The sequence below is a fragment of the Rhineura floridana genome, chromosome 6 (assembly GCF_030035675.1).
Source record: "Rhineura floridana isolate rRhiFlo1 chromosome 6, rRhiFlo1.hap2, whole genome shotgun sequence".
NCBI classification, from domain to species: Eukaryota; Metazoa; Chordata; class Lepidosauria; order Squamata; family Rhineuridae; genus Rhineura; species Rhineura floridana.
In genome coordinates, this window is record NC_084485.1 from 58009383 (window position 1) to 58036381 (window position 26999).

At 40.2% G+C, this 26999-nt stretch overlaps 1 protein-coding gene across 7 annotated transcripts in view; it reads right to left on the reverse strand.

The window, feature by feature from the left end:
• The window catches only part of CTTNBP2NL (CTTNBP2 N-terminal like), a 36636-nt gene extending 15233 nt beyond the window's left edge, over positions 1-21403 (reverse strand). The window contains exons 1-3 of one of the 7 annotated variants that reach the window (XM_061632012.1): positions 21370-21393; positions 11147-11248; positions 10783-10890 (exon numbers count right to left, since the gene is read on the reverse strand). In XM_061632012.1, coding sequence (XP_061487996.1) covers positions 10783-10881 — 99 coding nt within the window. In that variant the 5' untranslated portion in view covers positions 10882-10890; positions 11147-11248; positions 21370-21393. Of the gene's footprint in view, positions 1-10782; positions 10891-11146; positions 11249-11933; positions 11982-21211; positions 21337-21369 lie in introns of those variants that run through there. The other 6 variants (XM_061632011.1, XM_061632013.1, XM_061632014.1 and 3 more) reach the window with 6 other exon arrangements.
• Between the last annotated feature and the right edge of the window lie 5596 nt (positions 21404-26999).

A 26999-nucleotide genomic window follows, 5' to 3' on the forward strand; every position in this document is an offset into this window, starting at 1 on the left:
AACAGACCAGATCATGAGATGTAAACTTATTTGAGAAGAAATTGTTGTTTTAAAAAGGAATGATCATACACATTTTGATTTAATAGGCTCTAAAGGCATTTCCCAGCATGTCACTGTACAGACATGAAACTATGCTCACAAGGCAACCAGTTTGTCCAGCCTTGGATGACATGGCAAATGCAGAGCTTGGAAGATTACTTTTAAAAACTAATAAATTACAGTTACATGGCCCAAAATAGTAGTAATTACCATTACAATTACAATTGCTCTGAAAGTAACTGATTACTTTACTTTTCCTCGAAAGTAATCACTACAATTACATTTCAGTTACTTTAAAAAATGCCTACAAGGTGCTGGCCTTGGCTGCTGCACATCTAAGTAGCCTAAAACAACATTAAAAATAAACAAACACATACAGAGGTAGTAGAATAATTATTTGTATTCATAAGATAGCAATGCTCCGCTGGTAAGGGTGGTGGGGAGGGAGGCTGAGGCCAGTACTCAGATCTTTGCATGTCAAACAAAGTGCAACCCCCCCACTCACCCAGCCAGCATAATCTCTGTCTCTTAACCACCTCCCAGACCCTGCCCTGCCACCAACTAAGGGACATTCACTCAAGCAAACATTTTCCCCTGAGATGCAAAAAAGTTAAAATACTGCAAATGCGGCACAGTAGCCAGAGAGGGTGGTGGAGGCCACTTCGTGTGCCATGTGCAAACACAGTTCTCTCTCTCTCTCTCGTTCTCTCTCTCTCTCTCTCTCTCTCTCTCTCTCTCTCTCTCTCTCTCTCTCTCTCTCACACACACACACACACACACACACACACACACACACACACACACACACACACACACACACACACACACACACACACACACACACACACACACACACACACACACACACACACACACACACACACACACACACACACACACACACACACACACACACACACACACACACACACACACACACACACACACACACACACACACACACACACACACACACACACACACACACACACACACACACACACACACACACACACACACACACACACACACACACACACACACACACACACACACACACACACACGAGTCATCTTTCACCTCCACAGTTCTTTATCTCCATTCTGCTGCTGCCTCCTTCTCCTCCTTTATCCATGTTCTTGACCTCCGGATCCTTTTCCCTCCACTCCATTCTTCACCACCACTATCTGTTTTTTTAAATAATTGTTTTCTCCACTCCACCCCGTCTCACTCTCTGCCTCCTCCCTTGTCACCTCCTACCCATCCACAGAGCACGAGGAAAGAGCGACACTGCACAGAAGCCCAGTTTGAGGCACATGATTTTCATCCACAAATCAGAGGAGCAGAAGACTTCCCCTGCTCCCCCCCAAGTAATGCCCCAAAGTAATTCTGGAAACGTTACAATTACTCTACAAAAGTAGTAAAATTACTCCTAGTTCTATTACAATCAAAATGTAAAGGAATTACCCACTCGTTACTCAAAAAAGTAATGAATTACAAGTAATTCATTACTTGTAACTAGTTACTTCCAAGCTCTGGGCAAATGGCAGTTAATCTAAAACCAAAACCTTCCCAACTCCTTGTGCCCACACTACAAAGTAAACTGTGTTCACTATGGATGAGTGTAAAAGGTCATTCTTAGTTTTCATGAAAAAAGGAATACATCTAAAGAGAGGGAGTCAATTGCTTTGAAAACTTGCTTCCTTTACTCTAGGGAATATCTTCTTAGAAGATGACTGCTTACGCCTCCAGCATTAGCTCTAATACTATTTTTCCCCAGTGATGAAAGGACAACTTGATGGAAACATGAAGTAATGAGCAAGTACAAAGACATGGAAGGATGCCATTGAGTACAAAGTGCTTTGCTAGCATGGAATGAGGAGATGTTCACTGCATGAAACAAGTTACACCTTGAAAGGAAGAAACTGTAGTTTGGATAATTTTCATACTGCCTTAGAAGAATACTTCCCACAGCCCTTTTTATCTTTCTTGGACGTTCTTTTTACAGAGCTTAACAGAATATTTTATCCTGACTCACAACACAACCTCTAGATCTGTTGAAAAACAAAACATGTTTTGTTACAATTAGTATTTTTGAAGCAAAGCGATAGAGCTCTACCACCCACTGTTTTTCTTTTCCCATTTTCACACCATATAAGCTATTTAAGCTCCTGGCTTCACTGTACTATCAGATCTGACAATTCTCAAGCCGCTCTCATTTATGCAGAAGTGCCTCTTCTAGAATACAGAAAATGTCATCTTCTTTAAATAGCTTACTATGCAGTCTTTAACTTCCTTATTCCTAGTTTTTACTCCTAGAGACAGACAGCTGTTTGAAAATAAACACGAGATGAGGTCATAACATGGGGGTAAAGAGAAAATGAGACCAGATTAATGCAAGAAAGTAATCTATCAGCCAGAAACATGATAGAAGACTGAGCCTCTTATCTCTAGTCCACAGAAGCTCCAGATCTGAATGTTGTTCTGTATCATAATGGTTTATAAGGAAGCAGTTACCAGTGTATTAAAAGCAACACAGATACACAAGGTTTATTTGTTGAATCATGCCATAATCTCAGTGAAGTGGACAAAGCCTGATCTATCTGCTTTATATACAGGAATTGGCAAGGCACTTTGTCTACACTTTACCATCTCTATAGAATGAAGTTTGCACCCAATGACTTATAGCTTACCATGAACCTTCTACCCATGTAAATGGAACCTTTAGTAGTAGAAAATATTTTTACATTTCATATTTGTACTGCTTACTACAGATCTGCTCTGAAGGTTTCTGGCTCCCATGACAAATTCTGAGCAGTTACAATTAAGCCCCTCCCCTCCCTCTAGCTGTATATTAGAAGATTACTCCCATCTTTGATCAGTGATACTGAAGCCAATGGAAGCTTCTCTTGAAATACAAACGGAAGCTTCACAGATCTTTTTTGTTGGAACCATGGCAGGGACTGAGAGCTAAACTGCCCTCCTGCCCCTATGTTTGTTTACGCAACAACAAACAAGCTTAATTGCATTCACACAGTTAGTTTGCAGGAGTGAAAGGAAGAGTAGCAAGGGGGACTTATACAGCTTTTTCCTTCTTCAAAGCTCGGCATGAAGTGGAGAAAAAGAACCCTTCTCTCTTGAGTCTTGTGCATGCCCAGTGTCTTAGGGGACAGAAGGGGTTAATGGTAACCACAAATAATTGTTGGCCATAAGCCAAGCCTAAATCTGTAGACCCACATTTAGTCCAATGGCTTGAGTTTCAATGCCACACTTATTCATTTCAGCATCCTTTGGTTTTCTTTGCAGTATTTTTCTACTAGCCAAAAGTGAACTACAATTTCAGCCAATACCTTGCATGACCTTAACTGATTTTAGCATTAGGACCCCATCTGCACTATACATTCAAAGCATTATGATATCACTTTAACAGTCAGGGTTTCCTCCAGAGAATCCTGGGAATGGTATTATTATTATTTATTATTATTATTATTAATCACCACCCACCCTTCACCCAAAGCTCCCAGGGTGGATTACAACAATTGTAAACACATAATTAAAACAGGATGGGTCCTAAAAATATACATGTCAGGTGTCAAAGGGCAGGGTAAAGAGGTGCGTCTTTAGCATTTGCTGAAAGTTGTATAATGAAGTCACCAGATGCACCTCAGTGGGGAAGGAGTTCCACAGCTTAGGCAATGCCACAGAGAATGCCCCCTCCCAAACCAACCCCCTGAACTTCCGAAGGTGGCGGAACTACCAAAAGGGCCCCCTCTGCTGATCTCAACACCCGAAAGGGTCTGTAGGGAAGAAGGCGGTCTTTCAGATATTTGGGACCCAAGTCATTTAGGGCTTTAAACACTAATGTGAACATGTTAGGGTTGTTGGGTGACCCCCCTATTCACCTCACAGAGCTACAGTTCCCAGAGGTTCCTGGGAAGAGGGATTGATTGTTAAATCCCTCTAGGAACTGTTGATATATGAGGGGAATAGGGGTCTCCTAACAATTGTCAGTACCTGTAATAAACTACAATTTCCAGAATTCTTTGGGGGAAGCCATTTCAATGACTATTTCAAGTGGTGTGATACTGCTTTAAATGTATAGTATGTATAGTGCAGACTGGGCCTAACATCCCTTGCTGAGTAAGATTTTTTGAAGAAACTGACTAATTTTTACACTCCTTGCACCAATATCTTTTGCTGTTCAAATCCTGTCCAGCTTTCAAGAATCAGTAGCTTAATATTGTCACCCCTCTTCTGTGAGTAATGATTCCATACTATCCCAGTATGTACTTCCAGTCATGACAAACACTCATCCTAATTTCTAGAAAGAAAATCACACACACCTGGGCAATCTATGGTCTATAAATGCTTAATTAATTTTAAGATTTTATTTCAATACATTTACATCTAAAGTTCAAGGGCAGATAGTCTGTTACACAGCAAAGATTGCTTTTTAAGGGTTAAAGGCCTTAAAAAGCACCCTTCAGTTTTCAGATTTCCTGTATCATCAATAAACAGCTCAGCTATCCAAGTGTATACTATTTCATTTCATTTCTGTTCATTTCCTTAGAACTTACATCTTTCGAACATAGGCAGCTTGTTTTGCTTGTAACAGACACTTCATTTCTTCACAAATCCTTCATTATTTAGATAAACACTAATTAAATTCATGTAGAAATAAATGTGTAATGATGCAGGAATTAAATCACAAAGATGAAGTAAAACCAAGCAGTTTTTCCCAGATGTGCTCCAACTCAGCTCAACAATTACTCAATATATTGCAGTTAGCCACTTGAGAAAGCAGTTCGCCCAACTTACTGCTCAAGCTGTTCTGTGACATACACAAGTTAGTGCAGGTGGACAAACCCTTTTGTTCTTAGCTGGCATTGATGCATATCCCTATATATAAAATTGAAATGGACTGCCTTCAAGTCGATTCCGACTTATGGCAACCCTATGAATAGGGCTTTCACGGTAAGTGGTATTCAGAGGGGGTTTACCATTGCCTTCCTCTGAGAGGCAGTGACTGGCCCAAGGTCACCCAGTGAGCTTCATGGCTGTGTGGGGATTCGAATCCTGGTCTCCCAGGTCATAGTCCAATACCTCAACCACTACACCACACTGGCTCTCCCCTATACATAAGTTGGTATAAAATGTTATATCCGCTATCCTGACGTATTAGAATGGTAGTTGTTGCTTAATTTGTAAAGATGGATCAGCAATTTATACAAAACAGTAACACCCTCAGGAGATACTTTTCAGGGGGCGCTGAGGGCTACAGCGATGGGGGTGGGAAATCCTGCTTGCTCAAGTACCCTTTCACAGGTTTTTTTGGGGGGAGGCGGAAGAATATAAGCCAGTGTCATTTGTGACTAGAAATAGTATCTTGGCATAGATTTTGAAAGTGATTAAGCACATGGGTTTCCTCATAGTTGTACCTTCTCCATAGCCAGCAAATGGGAAGCTCAAGTACATGTGACTTACCAGACTCTGGCTTTGACTTGCATATACTGGATAACATTTTAATAAAGTTTCTTAGATATTGGATCCATTCCTCAGAAAAGTTAATAAGAATATGGTAATTAAAAAGGACTAAAACAGGAATAAAGGGTCTTATTTTAAGATGGAGAATGCAGACAGACTCAGAAATCACTGTCCATTGTGGAAGGACTGCACACATTCATCTGAAATGAAGGGTCCTGGATAAAAGCCTTCAGTTTCTTGGGAAAGTTGCTAGAAAAACTTCTGTACTCTTCCTTCTGATCTGTAGCACACACAAAAATAAGAACACTGGAATCTAATTCAGAATCTCTCCCAAGAGAAAAGAGCTAAGATTGAATTGAAATCCATTTAATAATGCTAAAAGAAAAGTGTGCACTCACACATGTACTTAGCTTTCATACCCAGAGCAAGATTGGCACTAAGCATCTGACCCTTCTCTTCCCACTTTGAAGAACAGGAAAGGAGAATGGCTTATCTCCCTTCTTGTTCCATTTTGAACAAGATGAGGAGTCAACTCAGGTCTTTTCAATTCTCTACACAGGGTATTAGAACATCAGTGACATACATTAAAGTGGAAAAGGCACAGAATGGAGCCTGGGGAAGAAGGTGCACTAGACCATTCCCTCTTCCTCAGTCGGTTGATCACTTCTGCATTGGTAATGTTTCCATGTTTCTCTGTATCCCTTCCCCTCAACAGCATGCAGCCCCATCTGTTTCTAGGCTTCATATGCTGACAGTTTTAACTGCTAAGCACCTCAAAGATTTATGATGCTGTGGCATCCCAGTATCTCTGCCAATGAAGGTGGTGGTGTGTGCACTGGGGACAGAAGAAAGAGAAACCAAAGCACTTACAAGCAATAAATAACTCAGCAGGTTTCAAAGATGGAATCTTGTTATCTTTCTTTTCAAGTTTGTGAGATTTTTTGCAGAAGATAATTTCTTCTGCAGATCTGTGATTTGATGTGATACCTCGTATAGTTTGCTGTGGCAATGACAAGTGATCAAGCCACTCTTTAAAACACCTTCTAATTAATTCCAGTACAGACAAGTGGGAAACCTGCAATAATTCACAGCAGGTGGAGGGAAAGGCAGTGGAGAAAAGACTTCTTCCTTCGTTCACTAACTTGCTTCCCCAGATGGGTTTGTGTTTACAGATTCCATGAAGCTGGCAGGCAGGAAGTTCAAGCTGCTAAGCCTCAGAAGAACCCAGGATGTGACAGCCTAGCAGCCATGGAAGATGCAGCAAAAAAATGTTCTGCAAACTAGATCCCTAGAACAAGCTAGCTGATGTGGAAAAGATGGGCCCAGAGATCCAGGAAAGAGTGAGCGGCAGATAATCTAATTTTCCCAGTCTAAAATACCTGGTCACCTCCTGACTAAGCTAGGTCATGGGTGGGTATATGTAATCCAGAGCTTGGAAAAGTTACTTTTTTGAACTACAACTCCCATCAGCCCCAGCCAGCATGGCCACTGGATTGGGTTGATGGGAGTTATAGTTCAAAAAAGTAACTTTTCCAAGCTCTGGAATAGCCTCAGCCAAAAGGAAGGCCCCAGTATGTTTTGAGACATGGCTGCCACTATAAATTTTAGAAAACACTAAGCCATTTCTGTCATCATTAGAGATTCTGCCTTTGTCTGGGTAAGTCCTTCTGGACTTACCCAGCGCATAGTTAAACTATGGAATTTGCTCCCACAAGATGCAGTAATGGCCACCAGCTTGTAATGGCCACCAGCTTGGACGGCTTTAAAAGAAGATTAGACAAATTCATGGAGGACAGGGCTATCAATGGCTACCAGCCGTGATGGCTGTGCTGTGCCACCCTAGTCAGAGGCAGCATGCTTCTGAAAACCAGTTGCCGGAAGCCTCAGGAGGGGAGAGTGTTCTTGCACTCGGGTCCTGCTTGCGGGCTTCCCCCAGGCACCTGGTTGGCCACTGTGAGAACAGGATGCTGGACTAGATGGGCCACTGGCCTGATCCAGCAGGCTCTTCTTATGTTCTTATGGACCATAGGTCTATTCATATAACCTACAGTGGGAGATACTAATAGGATATACAAAGGTAATCTGTGTGCTCAGTCATCAGAATCCAAGCCCATTATATCCATAAGTGACATCATTACTTAAAAAGATACTCATTTCTCTCTCCCGGCTGACATTAGCCCCAAAATATAGGGACATATATTTATTGTACGAAATAGTCAATGGGAAAGGGAGTTATTACCAACAGATACCAACGTATATACCTATTGTCATGCTTTAGGGAGAAGGATACCAGGGGTCAGAGTCTACTTACAGGGTGGTCCAGACAGCAGTCCAAGGTTAATGTTTTTTTGGGTGTGTGTGTGTGTGTGGGGGGGAATCCACAAGAGAGGCAAAGTCCAGTAAGAAGCCAAGGTCATACACACAGGGAAGCCAGGTTCACAGCAAGGAAGCACAGTAGGTCGAGAAGCTGGAGTACAAAAATTGTTCTAGAAACTTTTCCAAGGGACTGAAGGCTTTTATCCAATGCATTTATTAGCATTTTTGTGTGAGCCTTCTAAGTTCTACCCTAGGTACAGCTGTTGGTTATCAAAGCTACTGCAGAGTTGGGTCTACTCATGAGGAAGCAGCTCTCGAGGAGGTCTTGGCTTTCAGACAGGCACTCTGGTGCCTGGCTGCCGCCTGGTCCTACACTTTCAGGCACTGGCACTCTCTTAGGCTTGAAGGTAGGTCAGCTTTGGTCCCTGAGCCCTGGTTCTCTATAGGGGATGGTGGCAACTCGGATATCCCAAGGCTTGTCAGTCCTGGTTTGGCCTTGCTGCTGCCTGACACCTGTTCCTTTATATGGCTTCCTTCAGGATGTACAGTACTAGGTCCTCCTCGGACTCCTCCAGTGGGGGCATTGCACCCATAAAGAGAGATCAGAGACATTTTTATTTTGTAGCTTAGGACAAGATTTAGAAACTTTGTGTCTTGTTCACACACTTCTAGTAGCCATCAACAGCTCCAGGAACTGCACTCAGAATTTTTTTTAAAAGAAGGCCAACACCAAGTAATATCTACTGCTAGTTACATTTAGTTAATTATACCTGCCAATTCCATTTCCTCTGCCATTTAGTTTTTCTCCTCACAGGGTAACTTAGGGTTCAGACACACCTTTAAAACAAGACTTCAGGGGACCAGCTCTAAGCAGTCTGGCAAAAACCAACAAAGTAAATACTGTCTTTGTGCATGCTCACTTAATGCAGTAAGTCAACACCCAAGAGGAATTTTTCTAATAGAAATAGAAGGGGGAGGTACACACGATGAACTATATGATATTTTAGAAAGTACTTTCAAATAACTTCCCTCCAGTCAAAACAAAAGGCAAATTATTGTCATTTGGAATGGTGTGCTCCCTACACAATAAAATGAAGGGTTTCAGGTATCTTTCATGACATTAAGCACTCTACAAAACTTGGCTTAAAAAGGACACAACTCTAAGATAAAACCAGGAATCAGCAGATTGAATAGAAGTTAGAGAAATGACCTCATATGATTGACAGCTACACAATTTCACTAGGCCTTTCACCACAAGCAGTAATATTTATCTATATTATATCTGCACCATCGCTTTCATCTGTGATTTCTCAGAAATTATGCTTGGAATGGCTTGGCTTAAAGAGGAGACAAAATGCTCCTCTTTCACATATTTAGGGGCAGTCCACACTTATTTATTTATAAACATATTTGTATGCTGCTATTTCATTTCAAAAACATCAAAGCGGTTTTCAACAAATAAAAATTGTACAGTAAAAACCATTACAAAATACAGTGAAAGCAAAGGTCAACTACTGCAAAAAGACATATTCTTAATTGCCTACATAAGTCTGGCAGAACAGAGAGGTTTTCAGCAGTTTTTAAAATGCTAAAACAGAAGGCACCTGTAGAATCTCTATTGGCAGAGCATTCCAGAGAACTGGGCTAATAATACCGAAGGCTCAATTTCATGTCAATATTAATTGAGCCTCACCAACTTGGGGATGATCAACACCACTCCTGCAAACGTTTTCAGTGATCAAGCTGGGATATAAGGGTTCAGGCAGTTCCTAAATTGTTCAGAGCTTGGAAAATTAATTCAACGACTTTGAACCTGGCTCGGTAGTAGATGGGCAGCCAGTGCACTTCCCATCTCTGGTGCCTATTGAAACACTCTACTTGTTCAATGAGAACAGGGAAAAGGAAACTGTATGCAGGAGCCTCAGCGAATAATACATCTAGTACTGCCAGATCACTTGTCCCTGGCACAACGATGCTGGTTTACTCTTAGGACTTATCTGCACCAGAGTTTCAATACCATTTTAGACAGATGTTCAAATCATATCTGGCCTGCTAATATTGTGTTGAGATGCTACTGGCCCAGAAGGTTTATAGATTTGAAGAAGAGAAAGTTTACATGCTCAAATTTACTATACTTTTTTTAAGCATGTGGACAAAATGCTCTAGTCACTGTAAGAAGCGGCAAGTTATACTTTGTAATTTACCCTTGCACCCAACTCTACTGTTTAAAACAAAGAGCTGTGGTTGTTTATTCGTGTTTATTCTTTGTGTATGTTTGCTTAACTGCATATTTACTAAGCAAGCCTCGATTCCATTATCACCAACAGAAAATGCAAAAGAAAAAAGAGTGAATATAAATTAAACTGGACACAAACACTTAAAAGTACAAGGTGGATGGGGCCTATTGAGAAACAAATAATGCCAATATGCCTTCTAGCAACAGATTTTAACATAGCACAGGCAGGATAATCTGTATTGCAGAGGAGGCCTTCGAAGAGGACTGATAATAGCCAATTAAGTTAATTAGGAATCCAGAGGAAGTATCTGTGTTGCTATTCCTGCCTGTTGAGACTACTACAGCTGCTGTTCACCAGACCATCTCTTTACAGAAACATGCTGAAACATGACAGTGTGAACATGAAATTCCACTATTCTTCTATGATGAAAGGAGAGCAACTCCGATTTAAAAACAATATCCTTACATCTGTAATAATCAAGGTGTCTAACAATAGAATTGTCTGTACCCATTATCTATTTTGACATGAAATGTTAAGGAATACACTGCTACATAGCGTCTGTGGTCCAATACTTCTAACAAAGCTGGAACTGTTAAACAATTAATCAGTTATTACTACTTAACAATATATCTTTGGGTAGAAAAATGAGGAAAACATCTGCAGCAGTACTGTTGCATTTCAGCTCTCCTAGTAATTTATAGATTACCTTTAAGGCTTCTATGACAATATCTCTGGCTTCTAGTTCCCCTTCAAGAATACTAAATAGTGTCAGTAGCTCAGGTTTGCATAGTTTTTCCAGATTCATCTTGATCACCTGGAAAGAGAAAATTTTAAACTAGATATTGTTTTTGAACAGCCAGCAAGCACACTTTTAAAATGCAATAAATTATATTTGACATGCACCCCCACAAAACATTGTTCCATTTTTAAATAGCCACCATAACTACTTGCAAATGAGCAATCCTTCACCTTTTTCCCTGTGGGCTCACAAACATACACGTACCCAGATAGTTGGGAACACCACAAGTGCTAATATAACAGAATTAGGATGCAATCCAATACACACTTACCTGGGAGTAAGTCCCATTGAACCCAACTGAGCTTACTTCTGAGTAATTGCACAGTTAAAATGGATGTTAATAGATGATAGCTTCATGGAACAATTAATTCACCTAGCATAAATATGACAAAATCACATCTTATATTGCTTACTTTATATAGGATTTATCTGACATTTTCAAGGTATTCCCTCATGCTGGAATCACTAGTAGTCATCCTACCTAATAAATTTGAAGCCCTGGATATTAGAAACCACTACACTGCAAATCATTTGAAAGCACATTAACTGAAGTTAGTACATATTTTGAGTCCAATTCACCATATTCCATCAGATACTTTAAAAAAATTACAGTGCACATGCACCTTGAATTTATGGTATATACCTCAATGTTTCTAAAATGATAATTTATTCTTAAGAGAGTAATGAATAGAAAATGCTCCACATCTACCACTACCACCTTGCAAGCAATTTGTATTATTCCACATAGATTTAAACAAGGACACATTTAGATTTGTTTAAGGCATGATAGTTTTTCAGCTGCTCACAGAAGATGTATGAATATACTGAATCTGTCATGGGAAATTAAGACTTCTACTGAATTCTTGCTGCATTCAGTCCGATGTTGGAGTTCAAGGTAAAATACCAAGTTCTTCAGTGGACCATTAAAGATTTCAAAGGCAAGGAAGGGACAGAAAAGACACTGCTGGACACCTTAGAAATTCTTCTCCAAATGAAAGCACAACGATGGCTCTTTATGGTATTGTGGCTGTATGAAATCCAGTGTAACTGCTCATTACCATGGTCATCACAGCATGTACATTCTGTGCTGCAGGTAAACAACTCGACTGTCATGGGGAAGTTAGAAAACTCATCAGCATCTGCCCTCATAATTTCCAATACGATCACACAGACCTAAATTGGTGCCAGCACAACAGAGGTGTTAATGTTGCTCTTAAAGGTAACAGCCATGTTTTCCCCCTTTCTGAAACTTTTCTTTGATACAAATGTTTACACTGTTACTATAACTTCCTGGCAATTCCAACAGGCCCTTCGGTGAGTTCATTGCTACAAAAAGCAAACTATGATGGAGTCAGAGGCTAGACAATAATTTACTTGAAAACATGCAATTCCTAATAGCTGTATAGTTTGAGTTTTTATATCTAGATGAGTAGTATACACTTTTTACAAGAGCATATGACCTTTAAAAGAAATAGTACCTCTGTAGAAAAGTTGAGAGCGTGAATTAGCGGAAAATGGTTAGCAACAGAAGTCCAAATTGTTTTACTCACAAGCAGTAAAGTGATGACCATATATTGCACTAATTTTAATTTACACATCTAAACTCTGTCAGACATTTTCAAGTTGCAAAGGGCTGACGTCTATATTGTATGTTAAAGCGGCTTCTTGTGGTTATGAGTTTTTCTGCACCACACTTTAATTTATAGTAAAACATTTGTGGTTTTGGTTTAAGAGCTTCTACTGCCTTTGAATCCATTTATTCTTTCACTGTTACTAAACCTGGGGGGAAACTATGTCTTGCTGAAACACAGGCCACATAATGTTGTTAGTATAATTTCTTCTTCTGTCATCCCGTGGCTAGTACTTCTGTGCCACCCTCTGGATTTAAAAAATCCACCAAGAAAGAATGCACACACATTTGAACCAGAGTGAAGCAGCACAGTTATTGTGTGAAGATAGCAGATTACATTTTATTTGTAGGCAAAAATGAAACTACTCCCGAAAGCCTCCTTTGTGTTAAGCCTAAACAAAACAGAGTATGCCATAACTATAACATCATAATCCAATAAGAATTGTGTTTCAGAATAATAATATGTCCACAACTAGGCCAATCAGGGGAAAAAAAGATTGCAGAATTTCTGAAAGACTAATTCAATATAGCAGGTTTTTAAAAGATCTGTGTTTAAAGGCTTTGCTTCAGATGTCTGGTACTACTTCCTTAAAATAAACTACAGTGAAGAGAAGCCAGCATCTGTCTCCAAATATTGGAGATATTTCCTGTCCTTCTAAACTCTTTGACAACACATACCTGTTACTGAAACAATGCTCCCCTGTGCACAAGCCTCATTTAAATTAATTGTATCCAACTTAAACTGGATTTTTCATCACTTCAAGAACTCTCTAAGGCGTCTAAGCGCTAGATGAGATTAAGCTGCTATGTTCACATAATGTGGAATATATTAATTCCTTGCAGCATGCAAAGACACAAACATCTACAGAAAAGTTTACATGTGTAGTGTTCTTTCAATTTATCTATATACTTTTGAGATTTAAAAGTTGTTCTCATCAAGCTATTGTTAAACTTGAATCTCTACAACCCACTTACTCTGGAGCAATCCTAACTATGGGAAGCCAAAATAATTTACACCAGCTGAAGTTAAGACGGCATCAAGCCTGTTCATGAGCAAGGCTACTGCTGGCTGAGCCAGCCCAAGCCTAAGAGAGGAAAAACAAGCCTATAAAAGATTTATGCCACTGTTTTTTCTGGTGTAAATTCTGCCAGGTCACATAACAAAGCTGAACAGAACCAGGATCCAGTGCGAGTCTCCACCCAAACATCCTACTCCTTTTTTTGGCACTTTGGTACAGCTGAGCTGGGATGAGGAATGACGTATCACAATCTGCAAGACCCTAACTCACTTACTAATCCTGGTGGATGCTAGGTTTGGATCACTCTCTTAGACAGCAATCATATGCCCAGGTACATACATGGGAGTAAATCCCATTGAACTCATGCACTGTTAATCTCAAATCTCACTTCCATTGTGTTCAACTGTTTACTACCAAGTTCCATGCCTCAAAACTTTGCATATAATGTCTTAAATACGCAATCATCTTCACTTGAGAAAAAGCCATAGCTTGTTCCACAATTACCAGCCTATTATCTCTGCCCCAAACTAATGATATGCAGATAAATGAACCAGAAAAGATATAAAAGCCAAGTATGTATCCTTGTGCCAACAAATGTAGTTATCATTTTGAAGATAAATTGTTCTGTGTAAAGGAATATTCTTATTGCTTGGCTGATAGCCACTGAAAGTAAAAGCCTCATGATTTTTTTTAAATAAAAAAGAGTGATCTGTGATCTCATTCAGTGAGAACTATTATGTTTGCATGCACGATAAAATCTGATACTGTTGGTTAGCCTACACATGCACTTAAAATCCAGTTAAATGATTTATTTCTCAATCAATCAAAAGGCATTCAGCACCTTTCCAAGATATGATGAAATCAGAGGATTCTTTACATTTACTCTGTTTATGAGGAAGCAGTTTTTGTATTTCTATATTTGCACACAGAACTCTGATAGTTTCACTACTGCTTTGTTTTAGATTTCAAATGCAACCATCATTTCACTGTTCTTCCAGAGCTATTTTCATAACTTAAGAGGCAGAACTTCAAGCTAGGAAAGCACTTGATAAATATTTTTTCCATAATCAGAAAGATATGTCTGCTCTTTTCTTTATTCTGTCACTAATTTGCTGACACATGTCTCTTTGTAAATTTCCAGCACTGTACTGAGAATTAACCAGCAATGATGCCAAGTGGTAAATCTAAGCCAGCACTCTGTCTGTTAAGGCAGGAATTGCAACCTTCACATCTATGGGGCCTGTAAACTGGTGGCTGTTTTTACAGAAATTGAACATGGTTCATGAATATCACTCACACAGGCCAGACTGTGAGACTTGGAAACACCTAAAAAGAGACCAAAAATACCTTATGCTGTAAAGAACAATTGCTTGGATTTGTCAGGTCAAATATAGTTCATAATGTCAGATGACACATATCTGTTCACAGTTAGCAATGGAAAGGGAACAGAGATAATCAGAACCATACTGAAAACGATTGGGTTTTTTACATATAGAAGAGGAGTATCCAACGTGGTTCCCTCCAGATGTTTTGTACTACAGCTCCCATTAGCTCCAGCCAGCAAGGAATTATGGATTAAAATTCCCATAGGAGGGCACCATATTGGTTAGCCCCCGATAGAAAAGATTTCAAAACCTCCACATGGAATTATGCTTAAAACAAGAATTATTCTTAAGGATTAAAAAGAGTTACATGTCTAGGTTTTAGGGACTGGTGAGATTATAAGATAACATTCCACATTAGTGCTTCTATGTTAAAATAATGAACACACATCCTGTATGTACAAATGAGATACTGAAGCTGCAGTGGCTTTGTGGAAAGAATGATTAAACTTCCCTTTAGATCATTTTACGAAATCACACCAGTTCATATGCAGGCCTTACAAGTGCTGCCCATTGCCACTTGTTGAGTTGCCACATTTCTTCCCGACAGCAGTCCTATGTGTTTATAGCTGCCTAGCAAACAACAAATATTGATTTATTTACATATTAATATCCCACTTTAAAGAGGGCCTTCACAAAGAGACTTAGCTCATCAATTTGTTCTGGTCTTGAAGAACTGCTATCCCTTCTTCTTCCACTCCCTTCCCTTGCATGCCTTGTCTTTTAAGTAGGTAAGCCTGATGTTTTTTTTTAAAATGATGTGAACCACTTTGGGAGACTATAATTGTCTCAGAAGTGGAATAAAAATAAAGTAAATAATTATCATTAAACAGAAGTTCCATATAAGCAAACTATAACAGCAGTGGTTGAAAGTGAAACGCAGCACAGCACTGGCGTAGTTTTTTTTTAAACAGTTTAAAAGGTAAGGAAGAGGTCATAGGTATGTCTCTTGGAAGAGAGCTCTAAAGGTGTAGACTTACCACTGAAAATGTCCTGTCTCTAATGCCAGTCAAATAGATCTTGATAGCAGGCTTACAAACAGGGCATCCGAGGCCAAATGTAAAGCCTGAGTGTACAAATTTCTTCAAATAACATGGTCCAGATTTAGGGCTTAGAGTTCAATGCCAGCAGAGTTCAATTGGGCTAGAAATGAAGAGGCAGCCGAGGCAAATAATATAGGTGTTGCATGTTCCTAACTCTGGACTCCAGTGTGCATCTGGATGGCTGCAGTCTGCACCAGTTGAAGTTTCCAACCCATTTTAAAAGGCAGCCCCATGTAGAGCTCATTACAGTAATCTAGCCTGGATGTATCTAAGGATTATGCAACTGAAGCAAGGTTCACTTTCTCCAGACAGGGTCACAGTTGATGAACCAGCCTAAGCTGGTGAAAGGTGCTTCTAGTAACCAATGAACACCCTGTCAACGTGGTCTACAACTGACTGCAAACTTCTACCTAAATCAGCTGACTTCCCAACTCACAGTCCTCCAGCCATGGTAAGGCATTTACCTGAACACGGGAATGCTTTATTTGTGGACAAAGGCAAGTGTGCACACACAAGACAAACAACCCTGAATGTATGAGGCCCTTTTCAGCCCTTTGTGCGTTCAGTGCAAAGGTCTGAAGAGGATTTCTAAGTGTATTCTGTTGAACGTGCTTAGAACCCTCCCTTTAATTGGGAGCCCTGTCTAATCAGACATGTGAAGGTCTGAAGAGGAGCCTGTGTGCCTGAAGTCATTGGGTCAGAGCTAGCGTGTGCTCCCCTGCCCCATCCAGATAAAACCTTCATATGTTCAGGCAAGTGTCTGAACAGCTTACATCATATATGGATTAAGTTTCAACTTGTTCACCCCCATCTAGCATGAAGTGATGGATAGACACAGCCCTTTTAAAGTTTTTGTCCATCTTGCAGCTCAGAGGCAAAGAAAAAAAGGTAGCACTCTAATTTAGCCTGACCACTGTTGTCCACGCACTGGTAACCTCTAGGCTGGATTACCATTATGTGCTCTATGTGGGGCTGCCCTTGAGGTTGGTCCGGAAGCTGCAGCTGGTGCAAAATGCGGTGGCAAGACTGCTCACTGGAGCAGGGTATCGCCAACATGTCACCCTGCTGCTAAAAGAATTGCACTGGCTGCCCATTTGCTACCGGGCCAAGTTCAAGGTTCTAGTTTTGGTATACAAAGCCCTATACAGCTCAGGACCAGGATACCTGAAAGACCATCTTACCCCTTATATACCCAGTCAATCACTGCGCTCTGCAGGTGAGGGCCTCCTGCAGATACCATCTTATCAGGAGGTTCGTTCTGCACAATATAGGAAATGGGCCTTTAGTGTGGCGGCACCTACCCTGTGGAATTCCCTCCCTTTGAATATTAGGCAGGCGCCATCTCTGTTATCTTTTTGGTGACTTTTGAAGACTTTCCTCTTTCAACAAGCCTTTTAAGTTGACACCTATCCCAGTCTGCATCTGTGTCAGAATTGTTTAATATGTTTTTAATAATGTTTTTAACCCTTTTAAAAGTTGTTTTTTAAAATGTTTTTAATGCTGTTTTGTTTTAATGTATTTTATGATGTTTTAAAGTGTTTTAGTGCTTTGTTTGCCGCCCTGGGCTCCTGCTGGGAGGAAGGGCGGGATACAAATTAAATAAATAAATAATTTACTAAACCATATGACTAGATGCCCATTTTTACAGAAAGCTACACGAAACCTACTGCAGCATCTACAAGCAACAAGCAACTCCAAATTGAATAAAGCAGCTCCATTTCATCTCTCATAAATCATCCCCCAATAAAGAGCTTAAAAAAAAAAAAGCTTCCGATTTTATTTTTTGAGTTCATGTCACATTCTGATGATTCTAACTGGATGTCAATCTACCTAATCCAGGAACTGTCACATTTATATTCTGAGATACAAGCTAGCCTTTCAAGGGTTTTCAGCATCTATCCTTGAACACTCTATGAAGTTATTATTTATTTATTATATCCTGTCCTTCCTTCCAGAGGGACCCCAGGGCAGCTAACAAACAAAACACTAAGAACATATCTAAAACTTCATAAAAACAAAGCATCTTTTTAAAAAGTTGCAAATGAGTAAAATGGAGCTGTTGCAAATGAGTAAAACGGAGCTTTTGCCAGTAGCAGAGAGTTAATTGCCCAGCTGTCCCCATCCATTCTTCATCTATAATAATGCTATGAAACCCACAACTGAATAAGGGCAGAATATAAATTTAATAATAATAAATATAAGAGCAGACCACTTGGACTTCAGGTGCAAGACAACCCACATTACTATTCACCATCTTTCAGAAACCAGCCATGAGCTCAAATTAACTGTGCAAACTTTGCCTGTCATCCCTAGTGTTAGTGGAGGAAACATCTCTCTTGGCAGTTCAGAAAGGAGAACCTACTCATTCACTACCCAAAACTGAACCCTCCTGATGGGTAGAAACCAACAATTTTCACCCATTTTCCTCTATCACAAGGCTCATCAAAAGACCATGAAATAGATTTAAGTCTAGAAATTGAAGCAACTTCCTTTGCAATAAGCCATTCCCTCCCAGTAACACATCTCAGCAGCAGCTTTCATTTACTACATAGCATGAAGAATTGTTTCATTCTTGTTGTCCCCCAAACCTTTTTAACATCTTAGACTTCTCACTCAGGAGGACTGTAACAAAAAATTCCATCTGACACAATCATGTTTCCAAAAGAGGCAGACAGTGTTCATTTTGGAAATCCCCATTTCAGTCTCTCTGAAGTAAGCCAGCTGGAGACAGCAAAAATAATGTAAGCTGGAAAAGGCATGTGGAAGTGAACAGCATACATGATTAGCTAGTCGTGCCCTAAGATAACATTAAAGTAATTTAACAGTAGTGGACTCTGGAACAATCTGTCGCATTATGAGATCTCAAGAATTATAATTCTGTGTATAATCCAGAACACTGTTTGTTGCCTTAAACATTTAGAATGGCCATGTAAACATCTGGTTCTGCTCCATTTCATCCTTTGAAGTCACCAGCATTTGTGCTGTACAGCATGTAAACAAACCATAGTTAATGTAACATTTTTGGGATTACTTGCTGAAGGTTAGAAGCACAATATCCAAAGGGAGAACACACACACACAAATGGCCAAATTTACAAAATCTGCGATAGCAACAGCATTGGGTTGTGGCAGTTAAAGAGATCTATAAGACCAGATTAGCATTGTCACATCCTAAGGGATGTATATACAAATCTATTTGTTAGTATAGGAATGATATATTGAAATATATATTTTTTAAACCTATCTAAATCAGAATCTTGATTCCTGTTTCCTGTCAAACAAATTCATTTACTTCAAGTGGTAAGCATCAGAAATATTGCAGGATGTTACAGTAACATCTTAATTTGCAGTAAAACTAGAACATACAGCTAGTTTTTCTATAGGTCAGTGTGTTTGCTTTTAGAGCTCCATTCCTTGTTTGTAAAACTTCCAACAGCAGATGAGTCAACATATAAGAACTGCTGACCTAGTGCTATTATGGCCCCTAAGCACGCCTTCAACAAATACAGATTCGGTATATCAGTGACACGCAAAATTTCCAGCTAAGAAGCAGATATATTGGAGGAAGTGGCAAAAGTTAAAGTGATGACAAACCTTGAGGAAACTGATCATACACTAAGACTGATTTTGAAAAGACTAATAAACAATGTTTAATTACTAAAAAATAGTAGCTTCATTACAAAAGGTTTATAAAAAAACCTGACAAAGAGGAAATGCTTTACGCTACCCATTAGATTATTTTCATCTTTGAGAGAGACATATTTAATATTGTTAAGCAATTCCCTTTTCTCAGCTATTGCCATATCAGGCATATACATTTATCACGTAATCACACAGCAATGACCGAAAAAATGGTTTTTATGTTTTTCAGTGTGTATTTTTGTTTGCATGTCACACAAACCCACACAACACAGCAGATGACATGCTAAGAATAACACAACATTGACAGCTTATTAAAACATAAAATGTTTGTCAGCATCCCTTGCTGGGTCATGAAGAAAGTTTGATATATAGGAAACAACTGATCATGCAGTGCAAATGGTTCAGTAGTCCAAAGCAGTCCTTTAAATAAGCAGTAGATTTAAGTATTATCCATATTTTATTAGGCCATTTGTTTTTCCTAGTCCTAAAAACTATCCTAGTACCCATTAAAAATACTCTCTATTCTTTTCTAATACCCATCAAATTAATCTCAAGCAAATGTAAACTAAAGTACTATACACTTCATACATCAATCCTCTGAAGAAAGCTGTGTGCACAAACTTGATCTGACCCACTGCTCCTACCCAAAACACACATTGGGGGGCAAAGTTAATTCACAATTACACCACCAGTACTTTTCACTACCCACCCTCCCCTTCACTGCTATCATCCCAATGTCTCATTTTTACAACCTATAGCAACCAAATACACTTTGTTCCATTCCAGACATGCTTTAAAAACTTGCTCAGCTGTAGAACAAACCTAAGCTCTTGTGCACATGAACAGTGCTTTGGATTACATCACTAAATTACCATAACCATCCTTATACCCCTGGGATTAGATGTGAAGATTCTCAGGGAGAGAGAAAAAATATGACTGGGAAATCCCAATCAGTAGCACTTCTCATTTTGGAAATTATACTTCTATTCCAAGACTTACATTATATTGTTTGAAAGTGTGCACTGACATACGAAAGGGCTCCTATTCCTTTCAAGCTGGCCAATTCATCCCCTTTCACTAATATATGATGCTCTAAAACAGGGTTGGGGCACGTTATTCAGCCTGATAGATTCTTATCTATCCAACCCTCTGTGGGCTAAGTGAGTGGGCCCAAAAGCTAAGGGGATAGGACCAAAATAAAGTTGAATTACAAACAGATAAATATTTAAACCTACAGCTTCAAACATAAATACAAATAAACAAAATGCACACAGAGCATTTTTAACCATTAGCTCCAAATTTAAACAGAATACCCCCCCAACACCCTGCAGACAACATTTTTAAACCTGCACCTCCAAACGTAAATGCAAGGAAAACACACACAGATACACAGAACATTTTAAAACCAGCAGTTCCAAACTTACATAATTAAAAAAAACAGAGAGAGAGCATTTTAAACCTGCAGCTCCAAACTTACATTTAAAACACACACATACCGCAATTTTAAACCTGCATCTCCAGACTTAAAAACAAGACATCACACACTAGGCAGACAACGATGAAGTAAGCAACCCCCCAATAAAATATTTTATCAGTAACCGAGTAAAACAAAGCAAACAACCTTTTTTACCGGCTTGGAGGAGAGAAAAAACAGAGAGAGAGAATAAACAGCCTTTTTTACCGGTTGGAGAAGGAAAAACACACAGAGAGAAATAAACAGCTTCCTTTTCTTAAGCAAAAATGCGTAACGAGGAAGAACGCAGAGAAAATAATCCTTACCAAAGCGATTCAAAAGGAGTGCCTTCCCCAGCCGTGCTGAATGCAGGAAGGAGGAAGCAGCGACGTCTTTCTGAGAGCCCAGAGCGTCCTTAGCAACTACCTTAGCAACGGACGCTCTGGCGCGTAATTCAAAAGTGCTTCTCAAGGAAAGCCTCGCTTGGAGCTGAGAATGAACAATTAAGCTGTGGCAAGTCGCATAATAAAGACCCGACAGTGCAGCGGCAATGAAAATTAGCAGATGACACTGGGTGACGTCACTTGATTGGCAGGAGAGTGTGGCTTGCTGGAGAGGACCCCGAGCTCCATCCACATCAGCCCCTTCACATCCTCCTCTTTCCTGACAAAGGCTGGAGCCCTCAGAGCCTCGGTGGCAGCCGGGACGATGCCCCACGTCTGCTCTCCGGTCGGCAGCATCTCTCACACAGACACCTTGCCAGCGCCGGCCCCTACACACCACAGCCTGGCAAGCCTCCAGGTAGCTCCCGCCATTCTTTGGCTCCCAGGGCCACAGGCACGTCCGTGAGTCCTAAACCAGCTTTTCCCAACCAGTGTGCCTCCAGATGTTGTTGGACCACAACTCCCATCAGCCTAAGCCAGCATTGCCAATGGCTGAGGCTGATGGGAGTTGTGGTCCAACAACATCTGGAGGCACACTGGTTGGGAAAGGCTGTCCTAAAGGCTCCCTCGCTTACACCGCTCATGACGCCGAATCCCACTTCCCACCGACCTCCCCGGAACTCCTCTCAGCTCAACGGTTGCCGCTGCCAGTGTCCCCGCTTGACCCCACTCCTATCCAGCACCCTCAAGCAGCTCAAAGTTGATGGCACCAACCCTTCTCTTAGCCAAGGAAGACACTTGGCCAACCGACGCCCGAATGGGCGGGGACAAATAAGAATGCTGGAGAGGTGACGGCTGGTGCGAGGTGGGGTGGAGCTCAAGTAGGCCAGTTGAGGTAGGCTGAGCGATGTTGTGATAATAGGCCTTATTCTTAAGGATAAAGAGTCTATTGCACTATGTATTACCACGACCTCCTTAATCCTGACTCTGTTGTGGCTGGTGAGGTCCTCTTGAAAATTCTGCAACAATAAACTAGAGACAAGCTTGCAGTATCCGCTAATTTGGATGAAGTCAGTAAAGCCATTAATCAAATGAAGAATAACAAAGCTAGTTGACCTGATGGGATTCCTGCTGAAGTCTTTAAAGAAGGTGGACCTGATCTTACACAACAACCTCACAAGCCCATCGAAAAGATCTGGAGAGAGGAGATCCCAGAAGACTTTAGGGACACCATAATTATAACTCTTTTTAAGAATGGTGATATAACAGATTGTGGGGACTATTGAGGCATCTCTCTTCTTACTACCACAGGTAAAATCCTTGCAAGGATCCTCACAAATCAGCTCCTCCCTATCTCACAAGATATCCTCCCCGAATCTCAAAATAGTTTGCGCCCTTCCAGGGGACAGTAGACATGATCTTCACTGCACGACAGCTTCAAGAAAAATGCCAGGAGCAAAACTGACCTTTATATATGGTGTTTATTGATCTGACTAAGGCTTTTGATTCTGTGAATCTCTTGGACCATCCTTCTGAAAACTGGATGCCCTGATAAATTTATGAATATTTTGTGACTCCTTCATGACAACATGACTGTGACAGTCTTGGATAACAATGGCTTTCAGAGTGATCCATTCAGAGTTGAATTAGGTGTAAAACTGGGATGCGTCATTGCTCCAACCTTATTTGCTATTTGCATGGCTATGATTCTACACCTTATTGAGGGGAAACTTCCTGCTGGTGTGGAAATAATATATTGAACAGATGGAAAGCTTTTTAATCTCAGTAGGCTGAAAGCATAAAGTAAGGTAACCTGTCATAGAACTTCAGTAGGTTGATGATAATATAGTCTCCGCACATTCAGAGAAAGATCTTCAAACTATCCTAAAAGTCTTTGCAGAAGCATATGGAAAGCTCTCACTTAATATCAAAAAACCCAAAGTGCTTCATCAGCAGGTGCGAACTAGTCCCTCTGTAGCACCATCAATCCAGATTAATGGTGCGATGCTGGAGAATGTTGATCACATTTCCTATCTTGGCAGCCATCTCTCTGCAAAAGCTGACATCAACGCTGAAATTCATCATCGTCTGAGCTCTGTGAGTGTCGCATTCTCCCAAATGAAGTGTAGAGTGTTCAAGGATAGGATATTCGCAGGGAGACCAAAATGCTTATTCACAAAGCCATTGTACTACCGACCTTAGTGTACACCTGTGAAACATGGACCATTTATAAACGCCGCTCCCAACTTCTCGAAAGATTCCACCAATGCTGCCTCTGGAAAATTCTGCAAATTACTTGGGAAGATAGACAGACTCATGTTAGCATTTTGGAAGAAGCAAAGACTACCAGTGTTGAAGCGATGATCCTTCAACATCAACTTCACTGGACCAGCCATGTTGTTCGAATGCCTGATTACTGTCTTCCAAAGCAGCTACTTTACTCCTGACTTAAGGATGGAAAATGGAATATCAGTGGACAGCAAAAGAGGTTTAAAGATCTTCTTAAAGCAAATCTAAAAAAAATGTAACATGAGCATCGAGAACTGGGAAGTCTTGGCCCATGAGTATCCCAACTGGAGGTTGGCTATTATCAAAGGTGCTATGGATTTTGAAGAAGCACGAGTACAGGGTGAAAGGGACAAACGAGCTAAATGGAAGGCACATCAAGCAAATCCTTGTTGCAACTATCTTCCATATGGAAACCTGTGTCCTCACTGTGGGAGGCTGTGTGGATCTAGGACTGGACTCCACAGTAACTTACAGACCCACCGTTAAAGACAATCTTACTTGGTCACTAGTGATCGCCAATGGAATGAGTGAGTCTACTGACATAAGGAATTGCAAGTTTCTGGTATTTGTCAGGGTGTAAACTTAGCAAAGTTTAAAGTCTCTGTCGCCCTGTTGTGACTGTTCTATGAAATGTTCCAGTCTGCAAAGGACTAGTTTTTGCTGGAGTCTTTCTGGCCTTGTATGTGAAAAGCAGAGTTGCACATACAATTGAAAGATGTCAGCCGTTTCAGCTTTGGTGTATAGAGGGAAAGTCTGATATATTGCTCAAATGTGACATATATGACTTTTTAGAAAAAGTATACATCCTTGCTTCTTTGGAATTAAATGAATGCAAAATAAGCTGCTCAAAAACAACCACTCTTTATATCTCTGCTCGCTTTCTCTGCTACATCTCACTAGTTTCCGCTGCAGACAATTGCTCGTCTGTCAAAGAACTGCACTGTACTGTCATAAATTCCCCTTGGCTTGTGTTCTTGTCTTCCTTTAGCTTCTGATTCACATCTTATAAAGTTGTTGGTTCACACTTTGTCAGGCACATGGATAAGGGGCAAAATATGAAACTGTGACTTAGAAGAATGTACATTCACCCCCAACATTATCTTCTTAAGCAAATCTCATTTTCCTATTCAGTGCTTAGTTCTATGGATTGTTCCATGTCAATACAATTTAAAAGCAAGCATGGGAAGGAACAATGGGAGACAGGTTTCCTCCTGGCCATCAAAGGACCAGATGCTCTTTCTTTCTTTCTTTCTTTCTTTCTTTCTTTCTTTCTTTCTTTCTTTCTTTCTTTCTTTCTTTCTTTCTTTCTTTCTTTCTTTCTTTCTTTCTTTCTTTCTTTCTTTATTTATTTATTTATTTATTTATTTATTTATTTATTTATTAGATTTACATCCCACCCTTCCAGTAGGATCCCAGGTTGGCATGTCCCAGCCCAGTCCAATGTGTTCCTTTTGATTAATAAATATGAATGGGGATGTTTTTCAAAGAATAGTATGAATGCATAAGTAACTGTTTTGAATGGAAGTAGGGTGACCGCATATAAAAAGGCCTCCTGGAAATCAAATTGCCTTATTAAGTACCATGTTGGTCAACTTGAATTAATATGCCACATACCATACATAAGGGGAAGTTATCCTATACACGCCTTTCCAGTTGTTGAGATCTTCTGAAGACCTTCTTTCTGCCTGCCAACATCTGATATGCATTTGGTAGGTAATCAAGGAAGGGTCTTCTCAGCAGCTGCACCCAGATTTTGGAGCTTCCTACCAAAGGAGGCTCTACCTAGTTTAGCCTCTTGGTTAATGGTCTTCTTTCAGCAGGCAAAGACTTTTTTTTATTGAATCAGCCATTTTGCCTACTGAGCTATTGTGTACTTCTCTGCTGCTTTGTGATACATAGATTTAATTTTTAACTGACTTCCATTTTTTGTTTTATTTTTTGTCTGCTCTTATCTGCTTTTTAGATTGTGTTATTGCTTATTCTGTTATGTGGTGTTTTTTCCCCTTTCCTTAAGAATTTTATTGTAGTTAGCTGCTTTGGGCATTTTTAATGGAAAGGTGGGGTGTTAATGTAATAAATATTGTTTAATATACAGTATTAGAGAGTACAGGTGGGAGGTGATACTTGGACAAATAATTGCCTATGGAATTCAAATATGCATGAAAACTTTATAATCAGCACCTCTTCCAGTTTTTGAAGCTGGTGTTCCTGTAGTATGCAGGACTACACAACTTGTAACCAACTAAACAGAGCGCGGGCTATCAGCCAGTTATATACAACCCTACAGCCCTTCTGTTTTTGTATCTGAGGCAAAAATAAGAGGCTTATCAAGCTCCTGATAGACTGCCATGCATGGCTGATGGGCTATTTTGGGCCTGGTGGGTCACAAGCTGTATAGGTCTCATATGGTACAATGCACAATGTGAAGAAATGAGACTTGTAGAGCAATCCTAAGTATAGAAAGCTAGTGTGAGTTACTCCTATTTCAAACTCAGTTCAAGGGTGGGACTGTTGCTGACTAAACCACCCCAAGCCTGGCAGAGGGAAAACAAACCTTTAAAATGGAGGTTGACTTACACTACCCTTTTTGCTAGTGTAAGTTCCTCCAGGTTGCCAGTTCACATGGCTGAGCTGAAAGAGGTTGGGAACAGGTGTAAGTCACTCCTTGCCCCATTCTGCCCCTGGCATGCCCAATATGCCCCTTTTGGGGGACTTACCCGATATGTGTTATGCTGGCTTTAGCTCTACCAGCTGAACAGCATAGCCCCGGCTCAGCTGGAATGAAGGAATTATGTTGGCTCAGCCATGACAGTCCAACACCTATTCCAAATTCACTTATCAATCTTGGGTTTGGATTGTTTTGTTAGGATCATGTTGCATGTATAAGATACAATCCTGTGCTATAGAAGGCTCAGTGCCAGCTGATGCTCCAAGCTGAGAACATATGTCTGTAAATCTGTCACACCAGTGGTCTATAGGCAAAATATTTTTAAGCAAAACATGCTGTGCTCAGCACTGGATAAATATGTTAGACAATTTTGAGACAGCTCCAATGAGATATTGGAGGCTGACTAGCCCAAAAATACTGTTCATACAAATTGCCTACCTGTGTATGTGGAACATAGGAACAGCAAATTCATTCACGATTGTTTCTATAAACTGAAAAATTGCAAGTTGAAAATTTGCATTTAATGGAAAGAAACAGCAAATCCATTGTTTGCAAATTCCAACATCCCCACAAGTAGACCACTTGCATGAGCAGTATTTTTATGTAAGTCAGTCTC